This window comes from Notechis scutatus, chromosome 2 (assembly GCF_049901735.1).
Source record: "Notechis scutatus isolate UNSWTSFEM ecotype Mainland chromosome 2, rNotScu1.2, whole genome shotgun sequence".
In the NCBI taxonomy this organism is placed as follows: domain Eukaryota; kingdom Metazoa; phylum Chordata; class Lepidosauria; order Squamata; family Elapidae; genus Notechis; species Notechis scutatus.
This window is the reverse complement of record NC_142010.1, coordinates 135,204,805-135,231,056: the sequence shown is the minus strand read 5'-3', so window position 1 is coordinate 135,231,056 and position 26,252 is coordinate 135,204,805. Positions and strand designations below refer to the sequence as shown.

General features: G+C 38.1%; 1 protein-coding gene across 7 annotated transcripts; it reads right to left on the bottom strand.

The window, feature by feature from the left end:
- On the bottom strand, positions 1-26,252 carry RNF41 (ring finger protein 41). Of its 7 annotated transcripts, none has more exons than XM_026680037.2 (7): positions 26,163-26,252; positions 19,177-19,318; positions 13,405-13,517; positions 5,291-5,562; positions 4,816-4,951; positions 3,395-3,498; positions 1-1,730 (listed from the first exon to the last, which is right to left on the bottom strand). In XM_026680037.2, exons 3-7 carry the CDS (start codon positions 13,492-13,494, stop codon positions 1,379-1,381), a joined length of 954 nt encoding a protein of 317 aa, XP_026535822.1. In that variant the 5' UTR covers positions 13,495-13,517; positions 19,177-19,318; positions 26,163-26,252; the 3' UTR covers positions 1-1,378. The 7 variants fall into 7 exon arrangements, with proteins under 7 accessions (XP_026535822.1, XP_026535824.1, XP_087812419.1 ...); XM_026680039.2 differs by having other exon boundaries at positions 5,291-5,502; XM_087956293.1 differs by lacking the exon at positions 26,163-26,252 and adding an exon at positions 20,679-21,977.

Sequence of the window (26,252 nt, the reverse complement as noted above, 5' to 3'; positions counted from 1 at the left end):
AACTTTAACTGCTCCTTTATCAATGCATTTATTCCTTGTCCTCAAGAACTCCAGCAGAAATGTTTTAAGCAATTAACAAATATTTAAAGCATTGGAAGGAAGTTGATATATATATAAAAACAGAAACCAAAGATGGCAAATAAATTAAATTTGACAGGTAAACTAAATTTGAAGCCATTCCTAGCTATTGTATTTTAAAAAAAAAGAAAAGAAAAACATACAAGCACAAAAATACAAGACTAAACACAATCAAAATGTGAAAAAAGAAAATAAATACAGATGATTTTTCAAAATAGGCAACGTAATGAGACTACATAAATCTGAGTCCATTCTTCTTTTTGTGTTTTCTTCAAAAGGTTATGAAAGTTGATACAACTTTAAATGGCACATGCAATTTAGAAGGACCATTTCTGATCAGGTGGAGTGATGTGTACGATTGAAGGCTTGCTTCTTATCAGAAAGGAGAAGTCCACCAAGCATCCAAGATGCTTCAGCCACCTTTCAAGAGCATGGAGAAAACTGAGCTCTAGACGTTAGGAGAATCACATTTTATCCTGCAGTGGTGGTAACAATGCTACAAAGCTAAAGAATGTGACTTCCTTTGAAAACCAAGCCACAATAGGAAAGGACCACTTCTTAATGTAAACACATCCAAAATGAGTTGCAGATTGTTCTCCAAATGATGCAGCTTTTTGGCTCCACAAAACAGTTTACATTGAAGGATCTATTGATGCATACATTTGGCATTACTTACAACTCCGACTTGGCATCTGTATTCTCATGTTTTACCTTTCCCTTCGCTCAAAATCCCTCTCCACATAAAAGCTTAAAACTTATCTTAAAAGTACTGTGTAAATCCCATTACTTCACAGAGATGCCTTAGAGGAGAGAAGCCAAACGGACCTGGAAGTGATGGGCTAAAATTCTTCAGGATAACTTTCAGCTTCTCAAAATCTTAAGTCATGGTTTACAGATCCAAAACAGGAACCAGGCTACATAGGCCAATGCAGTCATATCAGGAGTTCAAAGACTTTATACGACTGAAGACCACAGCTCTTTCTGGAACAGGGAGGAACTTGTGCTCCTTTGTAGACATTTGGAAATCTTTGTCAACATCAGACCAGGGTTAATGACCATAAGGAGAAGGGAGTGCAGCATGGCATTTTGCATAAATTCCTGGGCTCATGCCCAGTATAATTAAGGAGTAGCATTTTATTCAACAAAGAGAGGAATGATGCCCTGATATAGCACAACAAAACAGAATCAGTGGGCTTAAGAGTTGGAGCTTCTCTCTCTCTTTTTATATATATATATGTGTGTGTGTGTGTGTGTGTACGTATGTATACAAGCACGCTGTTTTATCATCTCTGTTGAGTCTTTAAATTTCCTCCACTCCATGTGCAAATATCATCACCAGGCCTGGTTCTAGCACCATCTCCTCTCCCATGTGCTGATTCTCACAGGCCATCACAACCACAGCTTGTTTGCCTGGGATGCGTTTGGCCACATAGTTTTCATAATAGCGTCGGTTCATCTGGCGAGTTTCTAGGGTGGCCAAGCCCTGGGGCCAGTTCCGTTCATGGGCATTTTCAATCAGTTCATTGATGATGGATGTGGGGCATCCACTTTCCACCAAGGAACGCTTGATTACAGCTTGGAGTACAGCATCTGGTGTAGAGATCATACCACCCCACCGGGTTACCCGGGCTGGCTGCAAGGAATTCACCCACCTAGGAGTCAAGTGAAAAGAGTCACACAATGAGAAAAAGAAAAACAGATGAAACCAACAGCAGTACAATGAAAGCCTGGAGAGCAACATTTCTTCTTCTTTTTGGGGGGAGGGGGTATTTCTGATCAAGTGGATGATAGTTGCCTGCCAAACAATCATGATGAGTAATGTTCAGGTCTATTTGGACTACACCCTGTCATTAAGCACAAAGTATTATATTTCTATCATAAAATTAACTTCATCTAGGGAAACAGAAAGCCACCGGGCAAATATTTCAGACTTTTCACTTAAAAAAAAAAAGTGTCTTTCAAACTTTATACAGTGATCTTGGAGATGTTTTGAAGGCTTATTTTCTTTATGGCAGCCATGAAGAACCTGGGTTCATCCAAGCACTCTTGATCCCTTAATAAATCTAGCCTGCATAGCCACAGATGAAGAAATTGACCTACTGGACTTCCTGTTGACCCTCATAAGCTGTGATCTCTCTAGAACAGGGGCGTCATACTCGTATCGTCATGGCAGCGTCACGTGACGTATCGGGACTTTTTTTCCCTTCGCTAAACCGGGCAGGGACAGGGCCAGCACATGATGCATCTGGCCTACGGGCCGCAAGTTTGACACCCCTGGTCTAGAACAATCTCTCATTCCTGTGGCTCTACATTGTGTAGAATGATGCACCAGGACTTATCCTGAAATCACTGCTTCTGAGGTTTATTCTTAAAGCGATGACATTATGAATCCTTCTAGCATTGCTCCCAATTCTATTTGTCCTAATTTGTTTGGGAATATATTTTTATCTACATAATCACTCGCATACCACCCATTTCCCAGGGTGGTTTACACAATCAGGCTCTTTTGAAATGAGAACTATGAAGTCTCAAAGCCTTAATAATTCTAACAATGGGACACCAAAGTGGTATCGGCTGGTAATCCAGACATGTTCTTTGGCACTAGATAACATCTTCAGTGGAATTTAGGGTAGGTCAGTGTCCGTGTTCTGCTCATAAGGGCTTCATGTGGTCAGTAGAGGTCTTGTGATGGTGAGGTCATACCAGGTGTGGGTTATGTCAAGTGAGGGTTGTGATGGGTCTTGTGATGGGAATCATGTGAGGGTCATTTGGAGGTGAAGAGCTGGTTGGGGGGGGGGGTGTTGCATGGGTTGGTTGATGGTTGGTGCCGTCTCTGGTTAGCTGTGTGGTTGATTTGAATTCTGAGGGGTTCATAGATTGGTTGTAGGTTGATGTGTCTGTTGATGGAATTGCTTGTGGAGTGCCAGGCTTCAACAAACTCGTGAGCGTAGCGGGTGGTAGCATGACCGATGATGCTTGTATCACTCCAATTGAATTGGTGCTGTTCAGTGTCAGTGTGGGTAGAGATTAGGGATTGGGAATCGTGGCTTTTGGGAAGTATTATGGGCTCCTGAGTGCTTTCTGAGCTTGTTTGCTTGCAGATGTTTCATCTTCATTCAGCATAATGTCAAGTATTACCTTGAGTGCTAGGTTTGGACAACCATACTTGATAGCATAACATATAAATGTACCCCATAATTTTTCCTACAGAAGTTTGCTCTAATTCTCAATTATTTCCCACCACTACTCACTATTGCCTTTTCCAACCCACACCACAACTCTTCCAGTCCAGCACTAGTGAGATATTAGTACTTACTCAAGGATTTCATTATATTCAATAGTCTCCTCCAAATTCTGCAGGTTGGGATTGACACTACGTATCGCTCGCATGTATGCTTTTAACAACTGTATGTCCCGTTTCTGCAAAAATGGATATTACATTAACTTAACTAATAGGACCCAGAGGCTACCCTGCATCAATAAAAAATGTCCATGATACATTGCACACAGCTTAATTTACTATAGTAATCACTAACATTTATTAATGCTCAACACTTTACAAATTAACAGTGTGCAGCAATGCAGATTCAAAGCAGAAATGGAGATTTGAACTGCACTGGGTGTCCTGTGACCTATCAGCAACTCCTTGAACAAAGCTGCCTCTTTCCCAGGCTTGGATTTTGGGTCCGGGAAAAGGCATATTTGATTCAAAAAGATGCAGACAGGATCCATGTGACTTCCTCCCCACATATTAAATCACGTTTAGAGTCTAAAAGGTTGCACGATGCTAATATACATGTCCAGGGAATACAGGTAGTCCTTGGCTTGCAACTTGTTCACTTAGTGATTGTTTCAAGTTACAACAACACAAAAAAGGTGACTTACAACTGGTCCTCGGACTTACAACCATTGCAAAAATCCCCATGGTCACGTGATCAAAATTTGGTAGCTGCCATGCATTTATGACGGTTGCAATGCCTTGGAGTTACACAATTGCCATTTGTGATCTTCCCAGCCACCTTTCAGCAAGCAAAGTCAATGGGGTAACATTGATTCACTTAACAACTGCAGGGATTTCCTTAACTGCGGCAAAAAAAGATTGTAAAACTGGGTGCAACTCATTTAACAACTGCCTTGCTTAACCATGGAAATTCTAAACAATGGATCAATCGGTGGTCATTAAGTCAAGGATTATCTGCATACGTAACTCTCAGCTTACAACCATTTGTTTGGTGTCCATTCAAGGTTACAACAGCACTGAAGAAAGTGACTTATAACTGTTTTTCACACTTATGACCGTTGTAGCATCCCTGTGGTTAAGTGATCAAAATTCAGATGCTTGGCAACTGGCCTGCATTTATGATGCTTGCAGCGTCCTGGGGTCACATGATAGTCTTTTGCGGCCTTCTGACAATGGGGAAGTCAGATTCATCTAACAACCATTCTACAAACTTAACAACTGCAGTGATTGACTTAATAACTGCAGCAAGAACAGTCATAAAATGGGGCAAAAGTTACTTAACAACTGTCTTGCTTAGCAATGGAAATTTTGGGCCCAACTGTGGTCATAAGTCGAGGACTCCCTGTGTTCACAAGTAGGCACATTTTCACTTCAGTAAAAGATGTACAAAGAAACTTTCTAAAAATACAGCCCCGTTCTCATTCCTCTTGTTTAGAAAAGGTCAGTGGATCCTTTAAACCACCTGGCCATTTGACAAAGGAAAGAAAATGCAATACCTGCTCTGCTAATTGATGCTTATGTTCTGCAGACGTCTTTTCCAATTCAGCTATTCTTGTCTGTTGCTGCTGCACTACCGACCGTAAATGTTTTATACAGTTATGATTCGGCAATTCGTCTTTGGGCATTTCCAAGCTGCACAGAGAAGTAACTACAATTGAGTGCCTAGAAAAAAACTGTTTAGGTGGATAAGCAACCAAGAACAGAGGTAAAAGACTCTTGCTACTCTAAGAAAACTGAGCTTGAAAATAACAACTCCCAGGCTACCAGTTGCCAACACTGTGCAATTTGGTTATACCTGATGCATCACAAAAGCCCTTTCACATTGACAAAACAGACGGCACAGTTATTGCTGCCCTCACTAATGTTCCAGATCATGCTGTCATGTGTGATCTTTATCATCAGACAAGCAGGGAATGATGACACTGCTGGGTCATGCTCAGACATACATACACAAATTTGGCAAATACTCACCCGCATCCCTGTTCACAGGTCACAGGCCGCTTTGGATTGTGTTCGCAGTCATTGAGGTGAGACATCAGGTTGTCAAGCCGCACTATAGAAGTGCAACCAAAAACAGCGTTGTCACACGTGATTTGCAGCTTAGATAGCATATTACGCATGATCCGGGGTACAGGGCGCAGGTGAGCCACAGTCACAACGCTTCGGTCGACAGGACACGTCTGCTGTTGAGAGAACCACTGGGTGATACAGGCATTGCAAAAAGCGTGCTCACAATGAGGCGCCTGTGTAGAGAACAGAACCAAGCATGCCAAGTTAGATTACATCAGGTTTGCTGCTCAAGTTGATGTGGACTCTTAGCTTTCCATGCAGCTTCTTTCACTGAATGCTTTTCACTAACAGAATGGGAAATACTGCAGGACAGAACATCCATCGATCAATTAATGTAACCAAGCTATCAAGGGCATATGAGAACATCAGTTCATTCTGGTTGTCGTAGTGAGAACCTATCAGGGAAAAGATGTAAAAATCACCCAGCATAATTATTCATTGTCAGGTGTTAATTTCTGTCCTTCACATCAACCCTATTACAGATTACCCTGTATTTGCCAATTCTGGATTAGTATATATAAGTGTGAGAAAAGATATATAGTTACTTCCTTGTATCGTATTCCAATATACCCTCGAAGTAGAAAAAAATGATTTGATATGAACACCCCAAATGTACGTCCCAAAACAGAAAGCACAAAGTCAAGCCTCTAAACATGGCACAGTTGTCATTCCAGCTTTTCCAAGTATAATTTATTTACATGTTAATATACTTTATAAACTTAGTACTTTGTCTCTACTTCCAAGTACTGTTGTTTGGAGGAAATGAAGATGATTAATTTCTAAAAGAGCTAAATCAGGCAAAGGTCCGGGACCAGGTTGCCTACCAAGCAGATTCTATAAAATTTTTGAAGATCAATTACTTCTTCCAATGAAGCACTATTCTATTTTACAGGGGAATCTTATACCAGACTATTGGAAGGATGCATACATTTCTTTAATACCCAAAGATGGACTGGGTTTAATTTCTGTGAAGAATTATAGGCCAATCTCTTTCCTTAATAACGATTACAAATTCTTTACATCTATTTTAGATGAAGTTTTACAGGATTATATACATGAAGACCAGTGTGGCTTCTTACCTAAAATACAATTGAAAGATAATGTAAGAGTAATTTTGAATATAATTGAATATTTACAGCAATGTAGCGACAAACAGGTTGCATTAATCTTTCTGGATGCAGAAACAGCTTTTGACAATTTGAACTGGGCCTTTATGTTTAAAGCACTGGAAAAGATGGGTTTTGGATTGGGCTTTATACAGGGTCTGAAGTCCATCTATGCGCTCCAGAAAGCTCAAATCATGATGAATGAAGACTTTACAAAATCAGTTCAAATCCAAAAGGGAACAAGGCAGTGGTGTCTTTTATTCCACTTTATTATTTATTTTAGTGTTGGAACTGTTAAATAGAGATGTTAGACAGGATAACAGAGCAAAAGGACTACAAATTAAAGCATAATTCGCATGTTTTTCCTGAAAATAAGACTCAACCAGAAAATAAGCCCTAGCATTTTTCAGGATGTTTGTAATATAAGCCCTACGCCCCCCCCCCTCCAATTAAGATTGTCAGCCCTCCGGGGGTGGGGGAGAGAGTATGACCAGCACAGGAGGCAGTGAACGTGCGGGGGCCGACGGTGTCCAGTAGCAGCCGCAGTCTACAGTCCCCTTGGCTGGCACTCTGGGGTTGCGTAGCCTGCGCAGCACAGGTGCGCCTGAGCACTGTGACCACCGGTCCGGCCTGCCAAGCAACAGGTGGAGGCAAAGGCACAGAGGGAGGCACATGATCTGACCTGCTGGATATACCACACAGCCGGCTGCCCACTCTGTCCCACTGTCTGTCTTTGATTGCCCGCAGCCGCGATGGGGCAGGTGGCTGCGTGGCATGACTGGCAAGCTGGATCACCTGCCTCCGCTTGGAGGGCGAGTCCCGCGGTAGCAGTACTCTAACTCACCTGCGCTGTTCAGGCTCCGTAGCTTCAGAGCGTGCTGGCCAAGGGGTCAGCAGGCTGCAGCTGCTGCTGAACACCATCAGCCCACACACGCCCGCCACCTCTTATGCATCATGTGATGATCTGCTTTATGATCATCACAACTTATCACAGTAAGTGGCAGGCTCTATTACAGATATAATTCAAGAACCTCTCATATTACTTTCAGTTCTACAATAAGGTTCCTACATGTTTTTCTTGGGTTGTCTTAGATTTTCCCTACGTATGTTGCACTAAACATTCCTTTGCCTGCCAAGCTTATACCTTATGCTCCCATGTGTGCCTAAAAGGAAGCTGCAGAAAATCAACCAGCTGAAAGCCAGATTACAAATTTAATAGAGTATCTCTGAAATAACAGAGTCCAAATGTCTGTTTCCCTTTAAAGGCAGAATGTAGCCACATAGCAAGACACTGATAAAACGTTAAGAATTACATTGGGGTAAGGACACAGTCTTATCATAACTAAACTACAACTATTGCAGAGGAATATTAACTCATACAAAGCAATATTCTCATGATTTTAGTCTCTGTGATTTGCAATTCAGTTTTTAGCAGAGAAATTATGATCGGAACAGAACGGAAGAACTGGCAATGTCCCCTTTGAGTCCCAACTTCAATCTTCCCTCAAGCATGTAAGCTTTCCTTTTTGATAACCGTTATGTGAGGCTGCATTGCCCATCACCCTCACCTGGCTGAAGCTGCTCGTAACAATAGCCTGACATATTAAGAAGGGTTGATTGAGGAATCTGATATAAACAATCCCGAGACAGACAAGACCAGTGGGCGAAATCAGTGGAACAAAAGAAATCTGATGTGATAGTTAAGACATAGTTCTGGGATCAGGGAAAAAAACCAGGTCCAAGTTCAGAAGCTCGTTGGTAACGCTGAGCTAATCACGTTTTCAATCCAACCTGACTCTCAAGGTGGTTGCTATGAGGAAGGGCTCCAAGAGAAAAGACACGACATCAGGTATCATAATATGATGAAGAAGAGAAAGCAGCATCCTGTGTTTCTGTGAATGGGAGAAAATTTTACCAAAGTCTTCTGTGCCATTCATACCATGAAGAACAAATGTTAAAAATATCCTAAGCAAAGCCAGGTTAAATACTAGAATATTTTTTCAGAATATATATATTATTAACTGAAATTCTGCATCTTCCCCACTAACATGCTTAATACCTGCTAAATGGAGTACCAGGATGCTGTCATCTACTAATTATTATCAAATTACATTCTTATACCTGCACTATGTAGGTCTTAATTATGGCTTCACAGTTCGTTTTATAGCACCGTTGTAAAAACTATTCCTAAACAGCAGCAGCAAAAAAAAAGTAAATAATGATACAGACTCTATATAAGATAGTAAAAAGAGTCAGATCAAGTTTCCAGTATAAAAGAACATTCTTTTATATAGTTTTTATCTTTTTAAGATTGTAAGTTCCCAGGGTTACCTTATGGTAAGATGGGTGGCTAATAAATTTTACAAATAAATAAATATTTACATGTAAGACCTCTTTGCATGGAGAATTTGTTAATAATTCAGCTTTTCTTATGAACCCTCATAAGGATAAACTTTCCTTTTACAAACACTCCTTATAATAGCTAGCGATTGGACCTCAGCCATTTAATTTTTTTAATTTACCATACAAGATATTTTTTTTACTTCAGCAAAGCAAAATTAATGCCATTAAAAAACTATTTACCTTTATGACTTCATTATTTGACAACCAATTATTTATCTTGCATTATTAAGGGAAAAGGTGGTTTATATGGCATTAAGCTGATGACAGCCAGAAGCGAAGATGAATATATACTTACAACTCCCAGACAGTAATTCCACATTGCTCATAAATTATGCTGGTATATTCAATTCTATGCTTACGGCAATGGAAACTTTTGCTGTGTCACACGTGATCTTAGCCAAAAGGCCAAGAAGCCAAAGCTGTCTCACACTACTCACTATATTATTTCCATTAACCTTACAGCACAAGACTTTCTAACGCGTAGTGAATGAACAGATTTTGAAATATAGGTTAGATTGCATAATACTGCAATAACCAAAGAATGTGTCTAAGAAAAAAATATTTGACTCATTCATGCGAAATGATCCTGAAGATACGGTTGAATTCTTAGCTGCCTCAAATAGAATGAAGCACCTCACCCTTCAATGCAAATCACTATGATTTCTACTTTACTTTTTTATAAAAATAAGAATAAAAGTTCTAAAACTTCAGTAGGCAGGTTGTCCCTTAATGACAATCTGAAAATAGGCCTGATACAGTTCAAGCCTGATATGTCTGGTTTTCATAATACTGTATATTGAAATACTGAAAAATTACTTTTTAAAACTGATACTAGCTTAAAACCACAAATCTTCAGAATAATTATCAGAGAATGTAATAGTTTTATTTCTATAATATTTATTAAGCTCCTACACTGAATTTCATCCTGTATTTTGAACTATGTGTTAAAAGCTACTTTAATCAGTTACACGGGTGTAACATGTAGAAATCAGCTTGATTGTGGGATAAAATCTCCATGAAAAATACTCAGACACAATCTAGATCTTTATGCACTGAGCATTCTTGATACTATACAGAATATTTACAACAGTAATATCCTCAGAGGCGGGTCTGAAAGACATTAACATAATATATGAGTTTAACATATCCATCCATGGAAGAGATTGTCTGCCTGTGGGCTTTCTTCCTGAGCACCATTTTGGCTCTTACCTCTTTGTAGCCAACTTCTAGTGGAAATAGAACTGCCCATGTCTGCAGATGCCACCAGAGCATTCAAGCACATTCAGTGCAAAAACACAAATAGATCTGTTATGCAGGGATGGGTACTTGGTGCGGACTTGTTTTAGCTTGCCTTCTACTGAAGAGACCCACAAAATAAGTAATTTTATATAGATATGCAATGTAGATAATTGCTATATATAGCTTCATTCTAGAACCAGGGTAGGTAACCTCATTGGCTCATTGGTTATATGTAGCCTCCAGATCATTGTTATGGTGCTACAGTCTTCTGCTCCCACTTTCAATATTTGGCTGCAACCTTTACAAAATTTAGCAATGTAATTGTCCAGGTGTTAAAAAAAATACCACAAGCAAAATAAGCTTAATGCTTTTATTTTATGGCACAGCACAAACAAGAAGCCAATGTTTTCAGCACTACCTCTTCCAAAAACCATGTAAGATCATACTTCTTGGCCAATTTTTTCTCATGCAGAAGTTATGGATATAAGGAGAACAAGCGGGATAAAGAATAGTCCCTGCCAGTTCCCTGATGGAGAGAGAAATATCAATAATGCAAGTACAGGTTTACATCAGTTTTCAACAGTTCGTTTAATGACCGTTCAAAGTTACAATGGACTGAAAAAAGTAACTTATGACTGTTTTTCACACTTATGACCGTTGCAGCATCCCCATGGTCATGTGATCAAAATTCAGATGCTTGGCAATTGACTCACGTTTATGATGGTTGTAATGTCCTGGGATCACGTGATCCCCTTTTGCGATCTTCTGACAAGTAAAGTCAATGGGGAAGCCAGATTCACTTAACAACCATGTTACCTAACTATGGCCATAAAATGGGCCAAAATTCATTTAACAGCTATCTTGCTTAGCAACAAAAATATTGGGCTCCATTATGGCTGTAAGTCCAGGACTACCTGTATGGTATCTATAAGATCACTGTATTTTGGTTGAATGAATGCAAAGCAAGGTTGAATATTATTGCAGCCACACAATGGTCATATTGACACGGTGCAGTAATCCACAAAGCTTAGTTAGCACAAGTATGCCCACAAACATTTTTTTTTAGGGCACCCCAGCTATCAAACCAGATGTCTGTGGTTTGCTTGCTGTTGAATTATTGTGCTAACAAGACAGATGCAGCTATGGCTAGAAGTACTGTAAGTACTGTACATCCTGTTTTTAAAGAAGTTGCTTAATTATAAACAAACAATATATGGGTGTTTCTATAACTGTATATGTGGCAAGGTGGGGGAGGAGTCGGCAAGTTTATTCACATTCACTAAGCCTTACAAATTACTCTATATGTGGTCAGAGTTCTGCCAACGAATGCCATTTTTAAATCTGCAAAGCAAGCAAGCTATCCAAAACCATGTAGCTAAATCCATCTTTTCAAGGAAACCTTGCCCTCCCTGTCCCCTCCCCTCAAAAAAATAAAGGAAGAGATCAATCCCTACACTATTGATTTAAAAAAAAACAGTATTAAGCTATATTGTAAAAAAAAGGTAAAGGTTTCCCCTGTCCAATTATGTCTGACTCTAGGGCACGATGCTCATTTCTGTTTCTTGGACATGGGGAGCCAGTGTTGTCCGAAGACATTTTCTGTGGTCATGGAGCCAACATGGCTATATGCCAAAGGTGCATGGAACACTATTACCTTCCCCACCGAAGTGGGGAAGTGGTACCTATTAATCTACTTGCATTTGCACACTTTCAAACTGCTAGATGGGCAGGACCCGGGGCAAGGAACAGGAGTTCACCCCATTGCACGGCGCTCAGATCTCAAACCTGGGCTGTCACTTTTTCAGCTGACAAACGCAGCACCTTTAACTGCAGTACTTAAGGTTAATTCATTTATGATGGTTGTATGTTGCAAATACCTATGTATTTTTCCATCTATTCTAGAAATAACGTTCCTTCTGAGGAGATGCGCAGAGTGGGAAAACTAGTCAAATCACAAAGAAAATGGCTTGCCCTTTAATCCTTTTAGATCAATTACTATATACCAATTCAGCCTTGCAAAATCACATGAATTTAGATTCCATGGGACTGGAGTGGTTTAGAAATTGCTTTGAATAATTATTTTATTTCTGAACTTCTAAATATAATACAATGCACTTGACATGAAGGAAAGTTGCCTCTTGCAGAGACAAAGAACAAATGGATACACAGAAAGACAGTTTTATTCAAATTTGCCCAAAAGGAAAGCGATACGGAATTTAAGACACACGCCTTAAGCACAACTCATACGCCCCCAATTGTTTGCATCCTTTCCTCTCTTCTCAGTGAACTAAATGAAACTTTCTCATTGTAAAGGCAAATTAATTAGAGGAAAACAGTTAAGGCAACCTGTCTGGAACAGCAAATACTGTACTGCTTTTCTGCATGAATAGTCGTACCTCAATTTAGAATATATATTTTTATAAAGGCAGCGATAAACAGAAACACACCTATAAGATTAACTGTTACTTTGCAGTATCATTATAAATTCCTAACATCTTCCTCACCCAGAAAGTTTTGTTAGCTTTTTTTTTGCGTGTATGCTTTTGAATCACTATTGGATGAGCTCTCATATTTCTTTGCTATAGGTATGAAAACATTGTATGAATCAACTAAAGCTTATTCAGAGGATTACATAATTATGACTTATTTTTTGTATAATATCCACAACTTTTAATTTGTTATATACTTAAATGTTATATAGACATGCAAAACTTTTCAAGAATAGACAAATATTCTCTCTCTCTCTCTCTCTCTCTCTCTCTCTCATATTAACTAACTTAGTTTTATATTTTGCTTTGGAAAACTAGTGCTGTTAATTTAAATAAACTTCACAATGATTAGCATATTGTGCTGAAATTTTCAAATAATAATTTTTCCCCCTAAACAAAAAAAATTAAACCTGGACATTTTTAGCTGAAGCAGTTGAACTGAAATAGAAGATAATAGTACAAGAGTGCTTAAATTAACTTTTAACTACAATATATTTATTACATTTATATTCTACCTTTAATCCAGAAGCCTAATCCTATCCCCCACAAAACCAACAGTTTGTGGGAATAGATTAGGGCAAAACTAGCTCAAGGTTCCACACCATGTTTCAATGGCTAAGAGTACACTACAACTTAGGCCTTCCCATGACTGTTGCAACACCTTAATCTCTACACCGTGCTATGTTCCTCTATATGAGTAAGAAGGACTTAATACATAATTGCTTTATAAAACCTGTATACAAAATACATATTAGTTAAGTTGTTCTTTACCACCTACCTGCACTGGCTCCTCCAAAACCCCACTGCAGATGGGGCAAATAAGATCTTCATCAACATCCCCTTGAAAACGTGCTACATCATACCCCATTTCTCATCACCGATGCCAAAACGCTGGGGTGGGGGAAAAAAGCAGGAGGAAGAAAAATTATGTATTTGAATTTTCATGACAAGAAGCTCTACGCATGCATTTCAAAAATGTTATTTGGGTGGAATCAGTTAGAAATCCTTCATCTAACTAGGCTGCCTGCCTACTAACCTGATATGGCTGCCTGCTAAGTCACAGATTCACAGAGAAAACTACAAGCCCCTAAGGAACAGGATGTCACACGACAGAGAAAAAACAACCTGACTCAGTCCCGTTTTCTCTAAGATTAATTTTCCACAGTTTTACTAGGCTATGACTACCAGATTAGATACTTCACTCCACACTATGTTATTATTCACTTCTTTGTATGCAGTTTGATATGCAATAGACCTCAACTTACAACCATTCATTTAGTGACCGTTTGAAGTTACAATAGTGCTGAAAAAACTGACTTACAACCATTTTTCACACTTTATGACCGTTGTAACATTTCCCCAGGGTCACATGATCAAAATTCAGATGCTTGGCAAATGCCATGTATTTATGATGGCCTGAGGTCATGCGATCACCTTTTGAGACCTTTTGGCAAGCAAAGGGAATAGGGAAGCCAGATTCACCTAACAACAGTGTTACCAACTTCACAACTGCAGCAATTCACTTAACTGGGGCAAGAAAGGTAATAAAATGGGGCAAAGTTGACTTTAACAGCTGTCTTGCTTAGTAATGGAAATTTTAGATTCAATTGTGATTGTAAGCTGATGACTACCTATATTCCACACTCTTCTTTTCCATTTTTGCGGGAACCAGAATATAGAGGCATCTGACTGTATATACTGAAGGGGGAGGCATTCTGGAAATCTGAAACTAAACATTTAATGGTGGATCAAGGTATTTCTAGCTATCACCTTGCTAAAAAAAGAAATAAATCAAGTTACTCCTAATGTCAGAGAGTAAAGTATATATCTTTGCTCAGGAGAGACTACTTCTCAAGTGTATACAAAGCATAAATCTTTCCCCAGAATGTTACAGTAGCCAGAAGCGTTTGCAAGGGTACATTAGAAGTAAACTTTCCTTGTTCTCTTCGGACTAACTTGGCACAATTATCTGCAGACATTTTTTACTAGAAGTTGGGACATTTTTGAAAAGCTTGGGATGATTCATTTAAACCTTTTCTTTCTAACATCTCAACAGGACATATCATTTTCTGTTCTGTCACCTCTTCCCTTCATCTTTGCTGTCCTCCCCTTTCTCTTTCCTTCCTTTCCCAGTCTTCTTTCCCCTTCTTTTTTTTTTTCTATGTCTGCTTGAAGATTGTGCATTTATTTGCATGTGCATGATTAGTGCGTGTAACAAAACGGTTAATTTCTGCAGATACAGGATCAATTCAGTTTATAAAAGGAGTATTTTAATCTTCTCTTTAACAATGCTTGCAATCCTGCAGAAATGAGAGCCAAAAGGTCACAGGGAAGCAAAACTCAATAGCAGAACAATATATATTGATTTATAGGTAACTAATTTTAATCTGCTATTATTCTGGCCCTGTCTTTTGGGGAAATGTGACTTCTGGTGTGTGTGTGTGTGTGTGTGTGTGTGTGTGTGTGTGTGTTTGTGTTTGTGTGTGTGTGTGGTCAATGCACACCTTTGCAGGGAAGAGAAATTTTCAGGTTTCCTCTCAGGTGACACAGGCACACATTGTCAAGGCTGGGAAGATAGACATTGCCTAGTATTATGCTTTTAATTTAATCTTCTTTTTTGTTTGTATGAAGGTTATCTTAAATCCTGCTTACCTTCCTCTTGGATAAAAAAACGTTACTCATCAATATTTGGGACACTTTTCACTAATTATTTTACACAGCAAAAAAGTTAATGCTGAAAAAAAAATCAGCCTGGCTGGTCACTTTGAATGGACAATAGAGAAAAAGATATGTACAACCAGCAACATCACTAAGCTCTACTATAGAATATACAAATCACAGTCAGTCTATTCTGTCCAGAACGATCCTGTTTGAACAGAGGACAGCAGCCACTCAAATTACTCAATACTCACAAGTTTTGCAAAGAAGATCAAGATGAATCTTATTTGAAAGGAAAAGGACACCTATGGATTTTTTTTTACTGAACTGCAAACAAGCCTACATCAAGACCAAATCTCAATTTAAAAATGTTCCAATATTAACCATTGGAACTTTATAAAGGCACAATCAGGCCTTGCCAGGCTGTGCTTGTTTCCTGCCACCCATCAGCAGGCTCCCCTACATCTGGCAGCAGCTACCTCTGCCTGGCCATGCTTGTGCTGTAGCAGCCACTTATCAACCTACTGACCTTTTCAGGATTTGCAACTTACTGCCAGCATCCCCATTGACTTTGCTTATTGGAAGCCAGAAGGAAATTATAACAGGTCCTTCTTAATGATGGTAACCAGGGTCTGCTGGAATTGCTGTCATTAAATGATGTCATCATAATATCGTGCTTTACAACTGCATTGCTTAACAATGGAAATTCCAGTCCAAATTACCATTGTTAAGAAAGGAATACCTGTCACCTTGCAGAAAATGCAACTGCCCTAATGGTTCAAAGAGAGGACTTTCTTTCATACTAGTACAAATTCTTTTTTTTAAAAAAAATTTATTAGAATTTTATTAGAATTTTTAAATGGATAAAATTTAAGCATGAAACAATACAGAAATCAAATTAAAAAGGAAATAAGAGAGGAAAAATGCAGGAAAAGGAAAATATATTTAAAGAAGTAACTTCCAGCAGTTACAAACAAACTTGGTATCAACTCTATCTTAAAATCACATTACTTAGTTCACTTCTTACCATATTTCAACCCTTTTTAATTGACAAATCAAGAAATCATCAATTTATTCCTGTCCATTTTCAACAAAAAGTCCACAAAGTGTTCCAGTGTTTTATAAAAGTACTTATCCCTAAATCAAGCAAGGCAATTTTGTATTATTTTCTTTTGCACAATACTTTTCAATAGTTATTTAAACTTTAGCTTGGTGTTGTCTTGTATTCTTCCTGACAAGGTGCATAAGTACATTACTTAATACATTTAACTTTTCATTTCTTGTGTTAATTCTACACAGCTTGTCCAATTCAACATCCATTGATGCCTACTTCCTCCCATTCTAAAAATATTTTTAGACTTTTAACAATCATCTCCTTACTATCTTCACGAAATTGTCCTATAGCTGTTCGCAGTCTCAAGCAGCCTTCATTCTTTTAAATTCAGTAGTACTCACATTTTCTAAATCTTTTTCCCCTTCTGGCTTATTGTTTCTGTTTCACTCATTTTTACTGCAGATTTTTCAAAAATTTTATTTTTATCTTTTCTTCTGTATTTAGTACACCCAAGGACCAAAATTATTCAAAATTTAGTAATAAGCATAAACTGTCAACATATTCTGTAGGCAAAACAGAAAGAAACTTGACAAAACTCTTATAAGGTGATTTGGTAAGAGTTCTGGAAACTTTTCAGTGTAATTACCCAGATACTGGTTTAGTGGAAACAAACATGATTTGAGGTTCAAATAAGTTAAAAAATATGAAAGACCTTTAACCATAAAAGCCATATTGGTTGTAAATTAAACTTAAAGGAAACACTAGAAGCCTAACACGTTAAAGCAATGTTTGCAAATTTTTAGTTCAATGTGTAGGGAAATCAAAATTACTCAGCAGACCCCTCCATACTTAAATAATTAGATAAGTTAATTTTATTATAGTACTCCAGGAAAACAAAATATACAATATGCCACAAGTATTGCAAATGTAAAGTAATTTAAATAACCACAAATAGAATCAGCAACAAAACATGTGACATGTCAATTTAGAGACTGTCCAATTGAGTTGGATGGCCAATACACTTAAATAAACAAATAAAATTGAGAATTAAGCTGGTGGATTTCAAAATACTTTATATTTCAAGATATTGATGGATTTTATGTTGAAATGCATTCCTAAGAGATATTTTAGTAAGATAAATCTGCAAACCATTTCTAGACCTCAATATCCAAGCTGACTTTCCAGTTGCAATTTATAACCAGTTGCAATTCTTTTCATATGCCAAACTAAAAATTACATACTATAGAATTACTTTCACATAAAATCAGTTTCTTGACCTCAAAATGAAAAAAAAAAGTTCTCTCCTTTCCACAAATGTTAAGCTATTTGGGCTAATTTATGAGTAAGACAAATCCTTTACCTACTATAAATTGTGTTGGATCTCTTTTCAGATATCTAATTATATCATGTGGCTGTAATTGGCTGCTAACAGAAAGTACCACAGCTGTATAAAGCTTTTTAACCTGGTCAGCAACAAGATGGAAATGAATTAAAACTGCACGCTACTCCTCTTACTACAATGCAGAGATCTAGCCACCTTTTAATTATCTTCTATTTGAAATATTCTGTACTTCACAGAACATTAATTTCAAATGCTTAGCCTACCTACTGTGTAGATGCATAATGCAATATTATAATTGCATGTATGTTATTACTACAAGTAGCTATTGGCAAGCTACAAATATGATTAATCACATAAAAATTACAACATATATAAATAAAACATTACTTTGAAAATAACATCCATATTTTAATCTATATCAATATTTATATTCAACCTGCTGTAATCCACCAAAACTGCCCTTCAGAATTACTACAAAATGAGGATGGTATTCCACTGGACACTCCAACAACCTCTAATTCACTCTAACACCTGGCAATTAAAAATTTAGCAATTGTAATTAATCACAGTTAGCATTTATATTTCTCAATGTGGGGTTCTTAGATCTAAGAGCTGAACAGCAGAAAAATATAGTTTATCAACACATTGAAATAAATCACATTTACACATCATTCAGAAGAAATAAAAAGCTAAGAAGGAAACAAAAACAAAAAAACCCCCAGAAGATATGCTCTACAGCCCAGATGTCAAACTCACTGGGTCACGTTACTATCACATGACGTTTTGTAACATTTCCCCCCTTTGAGGAGCTGGGGTAGGCGTGGCCTGCACATGATGCATCCGGCCCATAGGCTGCCAATTTGACACCCCTGCTCTACAGCAACCAACACCCAGATAAGCAGGGATTAACACCAGACAATCAAGCAGAAAACAATACCTTAATCAAAGAACAGCCAAGGAGAAAACCACACCCTCATCAACGCTGGCAGGGCCAGCTGCTGTTTATAAAGAGAGCAAACCCCACACTCATCAGTACTGATGATGTTACCTAATTGGGTAATGAGACATCTGCAAGCAAACAATCAAGCTCAGACCACACCAAGAACTCCCCAGTTCAACCTTAAGCTACATTCACCCTCTTCTATTGCAAGTTCAGTTCCCAGCAACTTCACAGAAAAATCTATGTAATTTTCTTGCCAGCAAAAAGACAATAGCTTGTCATTTGCTTTCTTCTGGAATTTTTAAAATTCAGTATTAGGCTACAGAGATAATATTCTTTGGCAATTTATGTAACTAGAATCAAGTTTGAATAACATCTGAGCCCAGGTAAGAGTAGCTAAGCACAGACATCTGCTGAGACTTACCAGCAGCACCCACTTTTCCAGATTAGATCACATAATGAGTCTGTTCAGTTAAACACCGGACTTCACCAGAAAATGAGATATACCTATAAAAGTAAACAGTGTATTGACTTCTAGAAGAAACAATTGTTTTACCTTCTGCAGCAGAATTTCTTCCTGAATAGCAACAAGACAATGCTGATGTTGCGTTCCTCTTCTGAATTGAACTCTCACCATGGCCCATTTTTCTCTCTCTTCTTATTCAGATTAAGTCATTGTTTATCTTAACTGCCAGAATCTGTGGTTCATAAGAGGATAAATAATTTAACAGAAAATTAAAAAAAACAAAAAAACAAATTTATACCAGTATGGCATGTCGTGTTAATGCCCTACTATTTTTAGTAACAGCATAGTACAGTACACAAAATTATGTACATTTTCTTCATCATTTGCTCTATACACGGAATGCAAGAATTAATATTCAGCTCATTTCCACACCCTTAGGCAAAGCAACATATTTTTCAAATAAGTCAGACATAATATTTGCAACATATTATGTCTGACTTATTTGAAACATTTCACAACAACATATATTTTCAGTCTTCTCTGACACTTAATTCTCCCAATTTTAAGTAGTTTACAGTGAGAAGATGCTTCATGTTTAGCTTTGCTCAGGATGTACCCTAAAAATAATACTTGGTGCTTTTTTAGTGACAATAGCAAATAGCAACAAGATTAAAGATGATCAAAAAAAGCATTCACTGTTCACATGAGTTTTCATTTCATAATGTTCTGCTTCAAATACTAATGATGCCTCATTTCATATCAACAGATATTTTACCCATTTGATTTAAATAGTCATCTATCATTTTTACCAAAAAATTGAAATCACACATAAGAGCTTTTATTTTTAGGTGAAACCCGCAATCCCATTCTTGGGTCCAGCTACACAGAAGGTTCAGATCAGAAAACCAAGTACAGACACTGGCATTTTATATTTTTCCCCTAGAAATCTATTATCCCACTGTGCTGGGAACAGCTAAGACCGGATGCATCATACAACATACGAAGGAACCTATAGATTCTATTATGAGCATATGTATAAATACAAATGTACACAATACTGTACAAAGAAACAGAAAAGAAACAAGAAAGGGCTTTAAGAGATGAGAGTTAAACAACTGTTCTTCACCTGTTTCATGTAAGACAAGCTGAGATTTGCATCACAACAGTCACAGGCAGGAATTAGATCAGTCAAGCCTATCATTTTGAAGATATTACCAAAAATAGTTTAATTTTTAGAAGAACATATTCAGCATGTGTATCAGGCTACTTCTTACTTCCAAACAGATTTTAAACAAAGTTGCATCACAATCCCTGTTTATTATATGTGATCATAATAGCTCTGATCAAGCCAAGAGAATAATATGCAATCGGAACCTTATTATATGAAATATGATCTTGTTTCTTTGGTTTGAAAAATAGCCTGGGCCTAAAACACATTCCCTTGGTTGTAAACTGCACAACTGAACAAAAGAAGCAACAACCTGCTTTACTCTCAGAAACAAGATTTGTTCTCTGCTAAATATGCTCCTAAACTGAAGTATGAATATGCCTTGAAATTTTAGAGGAAATGCTCTCGATTATCTGCTACTTACCCACTTTAAGCAAGGACGTTGTTGTTATAAGATTCTTCCTCAGATGTTGCTCAGATGCTCTTAAATACTTTTTTGCCACTACACTGTTTCAGTTCACCATACATGTCCAAGCATTATTCCTTCAGCTGCTCCTCAATTTTACAAACCACCCCCACAGCACTCTGTTATTCAACAGAAATTTAACCTCCAGAATCTTAGAATGGAAGGGAAACAGAAACACCTGCCAAGAATAGTCAATCCCCACAACATAATTTATTTGGATTCTTCAAACTGGCTATTGAATTAATCCTCACGAAAGATAGGCTTCAATTTCTCTCTTGATTTTCAACCTTCAATCAACCTTGCTCTTCTTTACTTGACTATAATTCCCTCAATATCATCAAAGCTCATTTCAAAACCATCTTAACAACTGGGCATCCCTACCATAATATTTTTTCTCTCATAAATTTGTTACTATACTTCCCCCAAGCCTACACCATCCAAAGATCAAATCATTATAATATTGTTTTTTATAATTAGTGCGTTCATTCAAATCCAGATCTTCAATTGACATATTTATAAAAAAAGCTAAAAGTTTTTTTGTTGGTAGTTCATCTTGGCTCTAATTTCCTAGGTCATCTGGATCTTGAAGGCAATATTAATTGAAGGATTATCCTCTCTGTCAGCCTTTGGACATAGATGGGAGCTTGTTTCCCTTTCCCCCAAATTTATTCCATTTTTCCAACCTAATCAGTTTCCTTCCTAAAAACCTGCCTGCAACCATGAAACATCAGCAAGAAACCACCATGATGATTAACAACACAAATATGATTATTAAGCTGGAACTGGCTTTAATATGTTGGGTTGTTTGCAAACACATTTCAATTACCAATCTATCTCCTCCCCCAAAACACTGCTAATCTCTCTCATTAGTAATGATTTCAGTCTGTGTAGGCTGCTTTGTCCTTTTATTAAATACTCTAATCTCTTTGGAGGTCATTCTGTTAAAACATAAAAAGCAGCATTTAAACTGAAAACTATAGAATTGTACAGTCATATTACACACATTATTATTATATCACATTATTCCTTTTCTGGGTAAGCAATGCTATATAAGGCACAGAGAAATAATAAGAAAACCTAACTCAAAGAAATTAAGGCACGACACAACAAAAAGAGAAGAAAAGATTAAAACTAATTACACCAGCATCATTCACTATATCTCTTGATCTTTCTTTCCTCAAATCACTCTTTTCTACAATATTCATACGCTATGTCATATTATTTCTTTTTTTTAAAGTATTCTCTTTTTTGAGCATCTTATAGTCTGTGCAACATCTGATCCACATACCTCTTGCTTACCAGTAACACTGCACTTTCCAAATTTTGTTCATTATCAAATTCAAACACCTTCCCAGGGTTACTTCGTAAAGTAATTCTCTTGTAGTTTTTGCAGTTCCTCTTCTTATCCTATCCTTGCCAATAGTCTTTATGACCAGTTGCTTAACAACTGTTTGAAGTTATGGCTATCCCCAAAAAGGTACTTATGACCCCAAATTCAAAATTCTAATGGCTCCTGCATTTTGAGCTCTTAGCAACAAGCTAACATTTATAGCAGTTTGCAATGTGACTTAGGTTTACAATGGTTTTGCTGGAAACCAGCATTTGCTTTCAATTTCTGGCAAAAAAAAAACAAACCAACAAAACCTCCTACTGTGGATGAGTTCACTTAATGAACACCACAAAAAAAAAATTAAAAAATCACAGAATCAGGTGGGTCGGCACTTAATGAATGACACGAGTTACAACTGTAATTCCAGGCTCAATTTCTGTCATAAGTCAAGAACTACCTGTATCTTGAGAAACAACAGCAGTAAGCATTCAACAGTCAAAAGTATATTTCTCACACGCGTAAAAGTTGTACAACCATTCCATAAGCAAATCATATCCACACTTTTCCTAGTTTGTACAATCTAATCCTGCAGCACTACCATTTTTAAATATTCTGATAGCACTTACTACTCCTCTTTCATCCATTTTTGGACACTTAATATTTAAACTTCATGTTATTTTTATTCTTAATACTTTCAATATCATTTCCATACAAACATCTAAAATACTCCTTCCAGCATTTCCAATGTCACTTTTTAAAATTCCCATCCAATCTGCTGGAAGCTCATTTATTTTTTCCAAAGCACTGTTTGATATTTAATTTCCATCAAAATTTCCATTTTGCATTTCCTCTGCCTCTTTGAATTGTAACTATGACTTTTTCTTTGTATTTACGTTCTTTGTAAATATCTCTTTTAGTATATACAGTTACATTGCACCTTTCCTTCATCCTTATTTTTTGCAGCAATCATCCTCTTAGATGTATCACATTCAACCCTCCCAAGCATCTTTTTTCATACTTCCTAGTGCAGGGGTGTCAAACTCATGGGCCAGATGCGGCACGTGCTGGCCACGCCCACCCCCATTTTAGCAAAGGGGGGAAAAGTCACGATACGCCACGTGACGATGCAAGTTTGACACCCCTGTCCTAATGTAACACCATATACTCCTGTAACACATGTAACTATTTTCCTTCTGTTCCAAACATTTTACCCATTCTCTTTTCTATGCTCAGTTTCCATTTATTCTGTTGGAAGATGAATTCTCTAATACTTTTTCATATAGGACTCATACTTTCATTCCTGTTTTTTATATGTCAATTTTTCCTGAGATCCAGTTTTATTTATTTATATATATATATATATATATATATATATATATATATATATATATATATATATATATATATATATATATATATATATATATATATATATATATATATAAATATAAATTTATTTGTTTTCTGAGGTTCTCTGGTATTTGTATGTGGATCTAATTAATCTAATTAATATATATATTAATACAAATAATACAAATATAATACATATAAATTTAAAAAAGGAAAAAAAATACAAATATTACAGACTGAGATCCAGTCTTGACTCCAATACTGGATGTCCTACATTCAAGACTTCTAATCACTGCAGCCTTCATTAATCTTCTCAATCTTTCATCAAAAACAATAAAAATCAATGCTTTTTTATTTCTATTCAAAACAGATTTTCTAAACTTTCTAAACAACCATCATTCTCATCCATAGGTCTCTAAATGCCCCACCAACCTTTTCTGTGTTCTTTCATTTCATTTCCATCCGTTTTATTTGCTTAATACAGAGTAGATTAGGATGTCAGCCTTAGTCATTCTTCTGCCATGCACAACAATTCTTAGGACAGTATTGGCACATTTTCGCTAAGCAACCTAAACGTAACCAAAGCCTATTTCGCTTCAAGTATGCTAACTTTATTCTATGCAAGCTGCAATCTCTAATCTAAAGACTACCTTTCAAGCCAACATGCTCTTAACTACAATTTATTAACCAAAATGCAGTATATTTATTCCCTTTGGAAAAGAGCTCAAAATAGTAGACTCTGATCTTCTACTCTGATAGAGGTCCGGTTCACCTTTTTTAAATCTTCACATAAGTACTCTTTTTAAAATTTTGCAAGTAAATTTTGCAAGAATCTGGCCAGGCAAAATATGCTCCTGCTGTTTTTTCACGTTAGCTCCTGAGCCCCACACTTTCTTCACCAGCCCAACCACACGTCTTGGAAATAACCCACCGGCTACTCCCAAATCTCATTCAATTGTACCATTAAGCTGAAGAACAAAATGGTTTAGTTTATTAAGGCTCAAATGCAGGCAGTAGTTGTGGCTAGGAGAGCCTTTGCTCAACTTCGTGTTTACACCAGTTGCGCCTATCCTGCACACAGTCACTCCTGCCTTGATAGCCTCTGTTAAATTGCTGCAATGTGCTCTACATGAGGTACGCTGTGTAGAATGCAGCGGTACACAGAGTTCTGCCCCCCCCCCCCTAGAGTGGCACATGTAAGACTGCTGTTACATTAAATGCATTTGTACCAGTATGCTTCTGGGTCCAATTCTAGGTATTACATTTATGGCCTTACAATGGCATGCATCCAGGATACCTGTGGAATTATCTCAAGGCAATGGATCTAGCTTGTCCCACTAGCTCCAGTGGAAGGGCCTGCTGCAGACTCCATCTGCTAAGGAATTCTGATGGGTGGGGTCAAGAAAAGCCTTTTCCACAGTGAACCAGAGGTGTAAATTACTCCCACCCTTCTGGCTGAAGGTGATGGATCCCTGCTCTCTCTGTCTCATTGGATCTAGTTTCTTATATAGATTTTTTTAAACATTGTAATTGTTTCTATATTTATCTTTCTACTGTTTGTTAAGTTGCCCAGAGTTGACTTACCAGTGAGTTGGCATATCAAGTTAATAAATGACCAGTTAGACCAGTGGTAGTCAACCTGGTCCCTACCGCCCACTAGAGGGCGTTCCAGCTTTCATGGTGGGCGGTAGAGGGGTTTTGTCCCCTACTTTATAAATCACCATTACTGTGGAACCAGTGGGCAGTTAGAGCAAATTTTACTACTAACAGAGATACAAAAGGGGGCGGTAGGTATAAAAAGGTTGACTACCCCTGAGTTAAGACTGTAACAGGAGGCAGGGCAACATTTATCCTGGTAGGTCAGGACTTTCTGGTTATAGTTAAAAAGATAACCACGTATCATTAAAAAAACGAAATGGGGGGGGGGAGGACGACGACGACAAAACGGAGCTGGAGTTGTAAGTTCTGGAGGGTTTGATTTTATTTACTTTTTTATTTGAAACGTGCCTTCTGTTTTCTGCAGCAAAACGGAGCTTAAATGTTTTGGGTTTAGATTCAGAGGGGATGAAAAGAACAGCATTTTTTTTTTATTTTTTTTGCTTCCGAAAAGCAATCCCACGCATAGCTCTCAATGTGGCTTGAGCGTTCGCGGATGGTCTCCAAATGGCAACAGTTCTACCACATGGAGACATCCTTACTTTTGCTCCGGGAGCTCGAAAACGGGAGAGAGGCTGTCTTTTGCCTAGTCTAGCCCCGTAACAACAACCCTCCGAGGTAGGCCGGGCTACAAAAAAAAAAAGACGGGGGAAAAAAAAGCAAATTCTATCGGGGAATTCTGCGGCTGGTTGGGAATTCCCACCACCGCCACCACCACCTCCGCTACTCTGGCTTGTCAGGGAGCCCTGCTCCCCTTCCTCTCGCCGAGCAACCTTCTGCCGCCCGTTCTCGGAACAAAACGCCTCCCCGCCACCACCGTCCTTCCACCAAAACGGAGCCAGGGACCTGCACGGTCCGCCGCACGGCGCCCATCCGCCGCCCTTTCCCAGCACAAGCGTCTCGGCACCGACCCACCGACTTGCCCCCTGCCCGTCTGCCAGGCGTGTCCGCCTCTTGAGCCCCTCCGTGCAGTCAACCCCCTTCCCTGGCGCGCTCCCACCCGCAAAAGCAAACCCCAAGCGCTCCCGCTCCCCACTCCCTTGGGAGCCAAGCCCAGGCCTGCAGCGCCTTTTCTCCCCGTTCGCTTCCAAGCCACAGTCACGGACCTCTTTCGGCTCCCCTCTAGGCACTGGCCGCCGCGCCGCCGTTCTCCTCTCCATCATTCCCCCTCCTCCCAGACCGCCACCGGAAACACG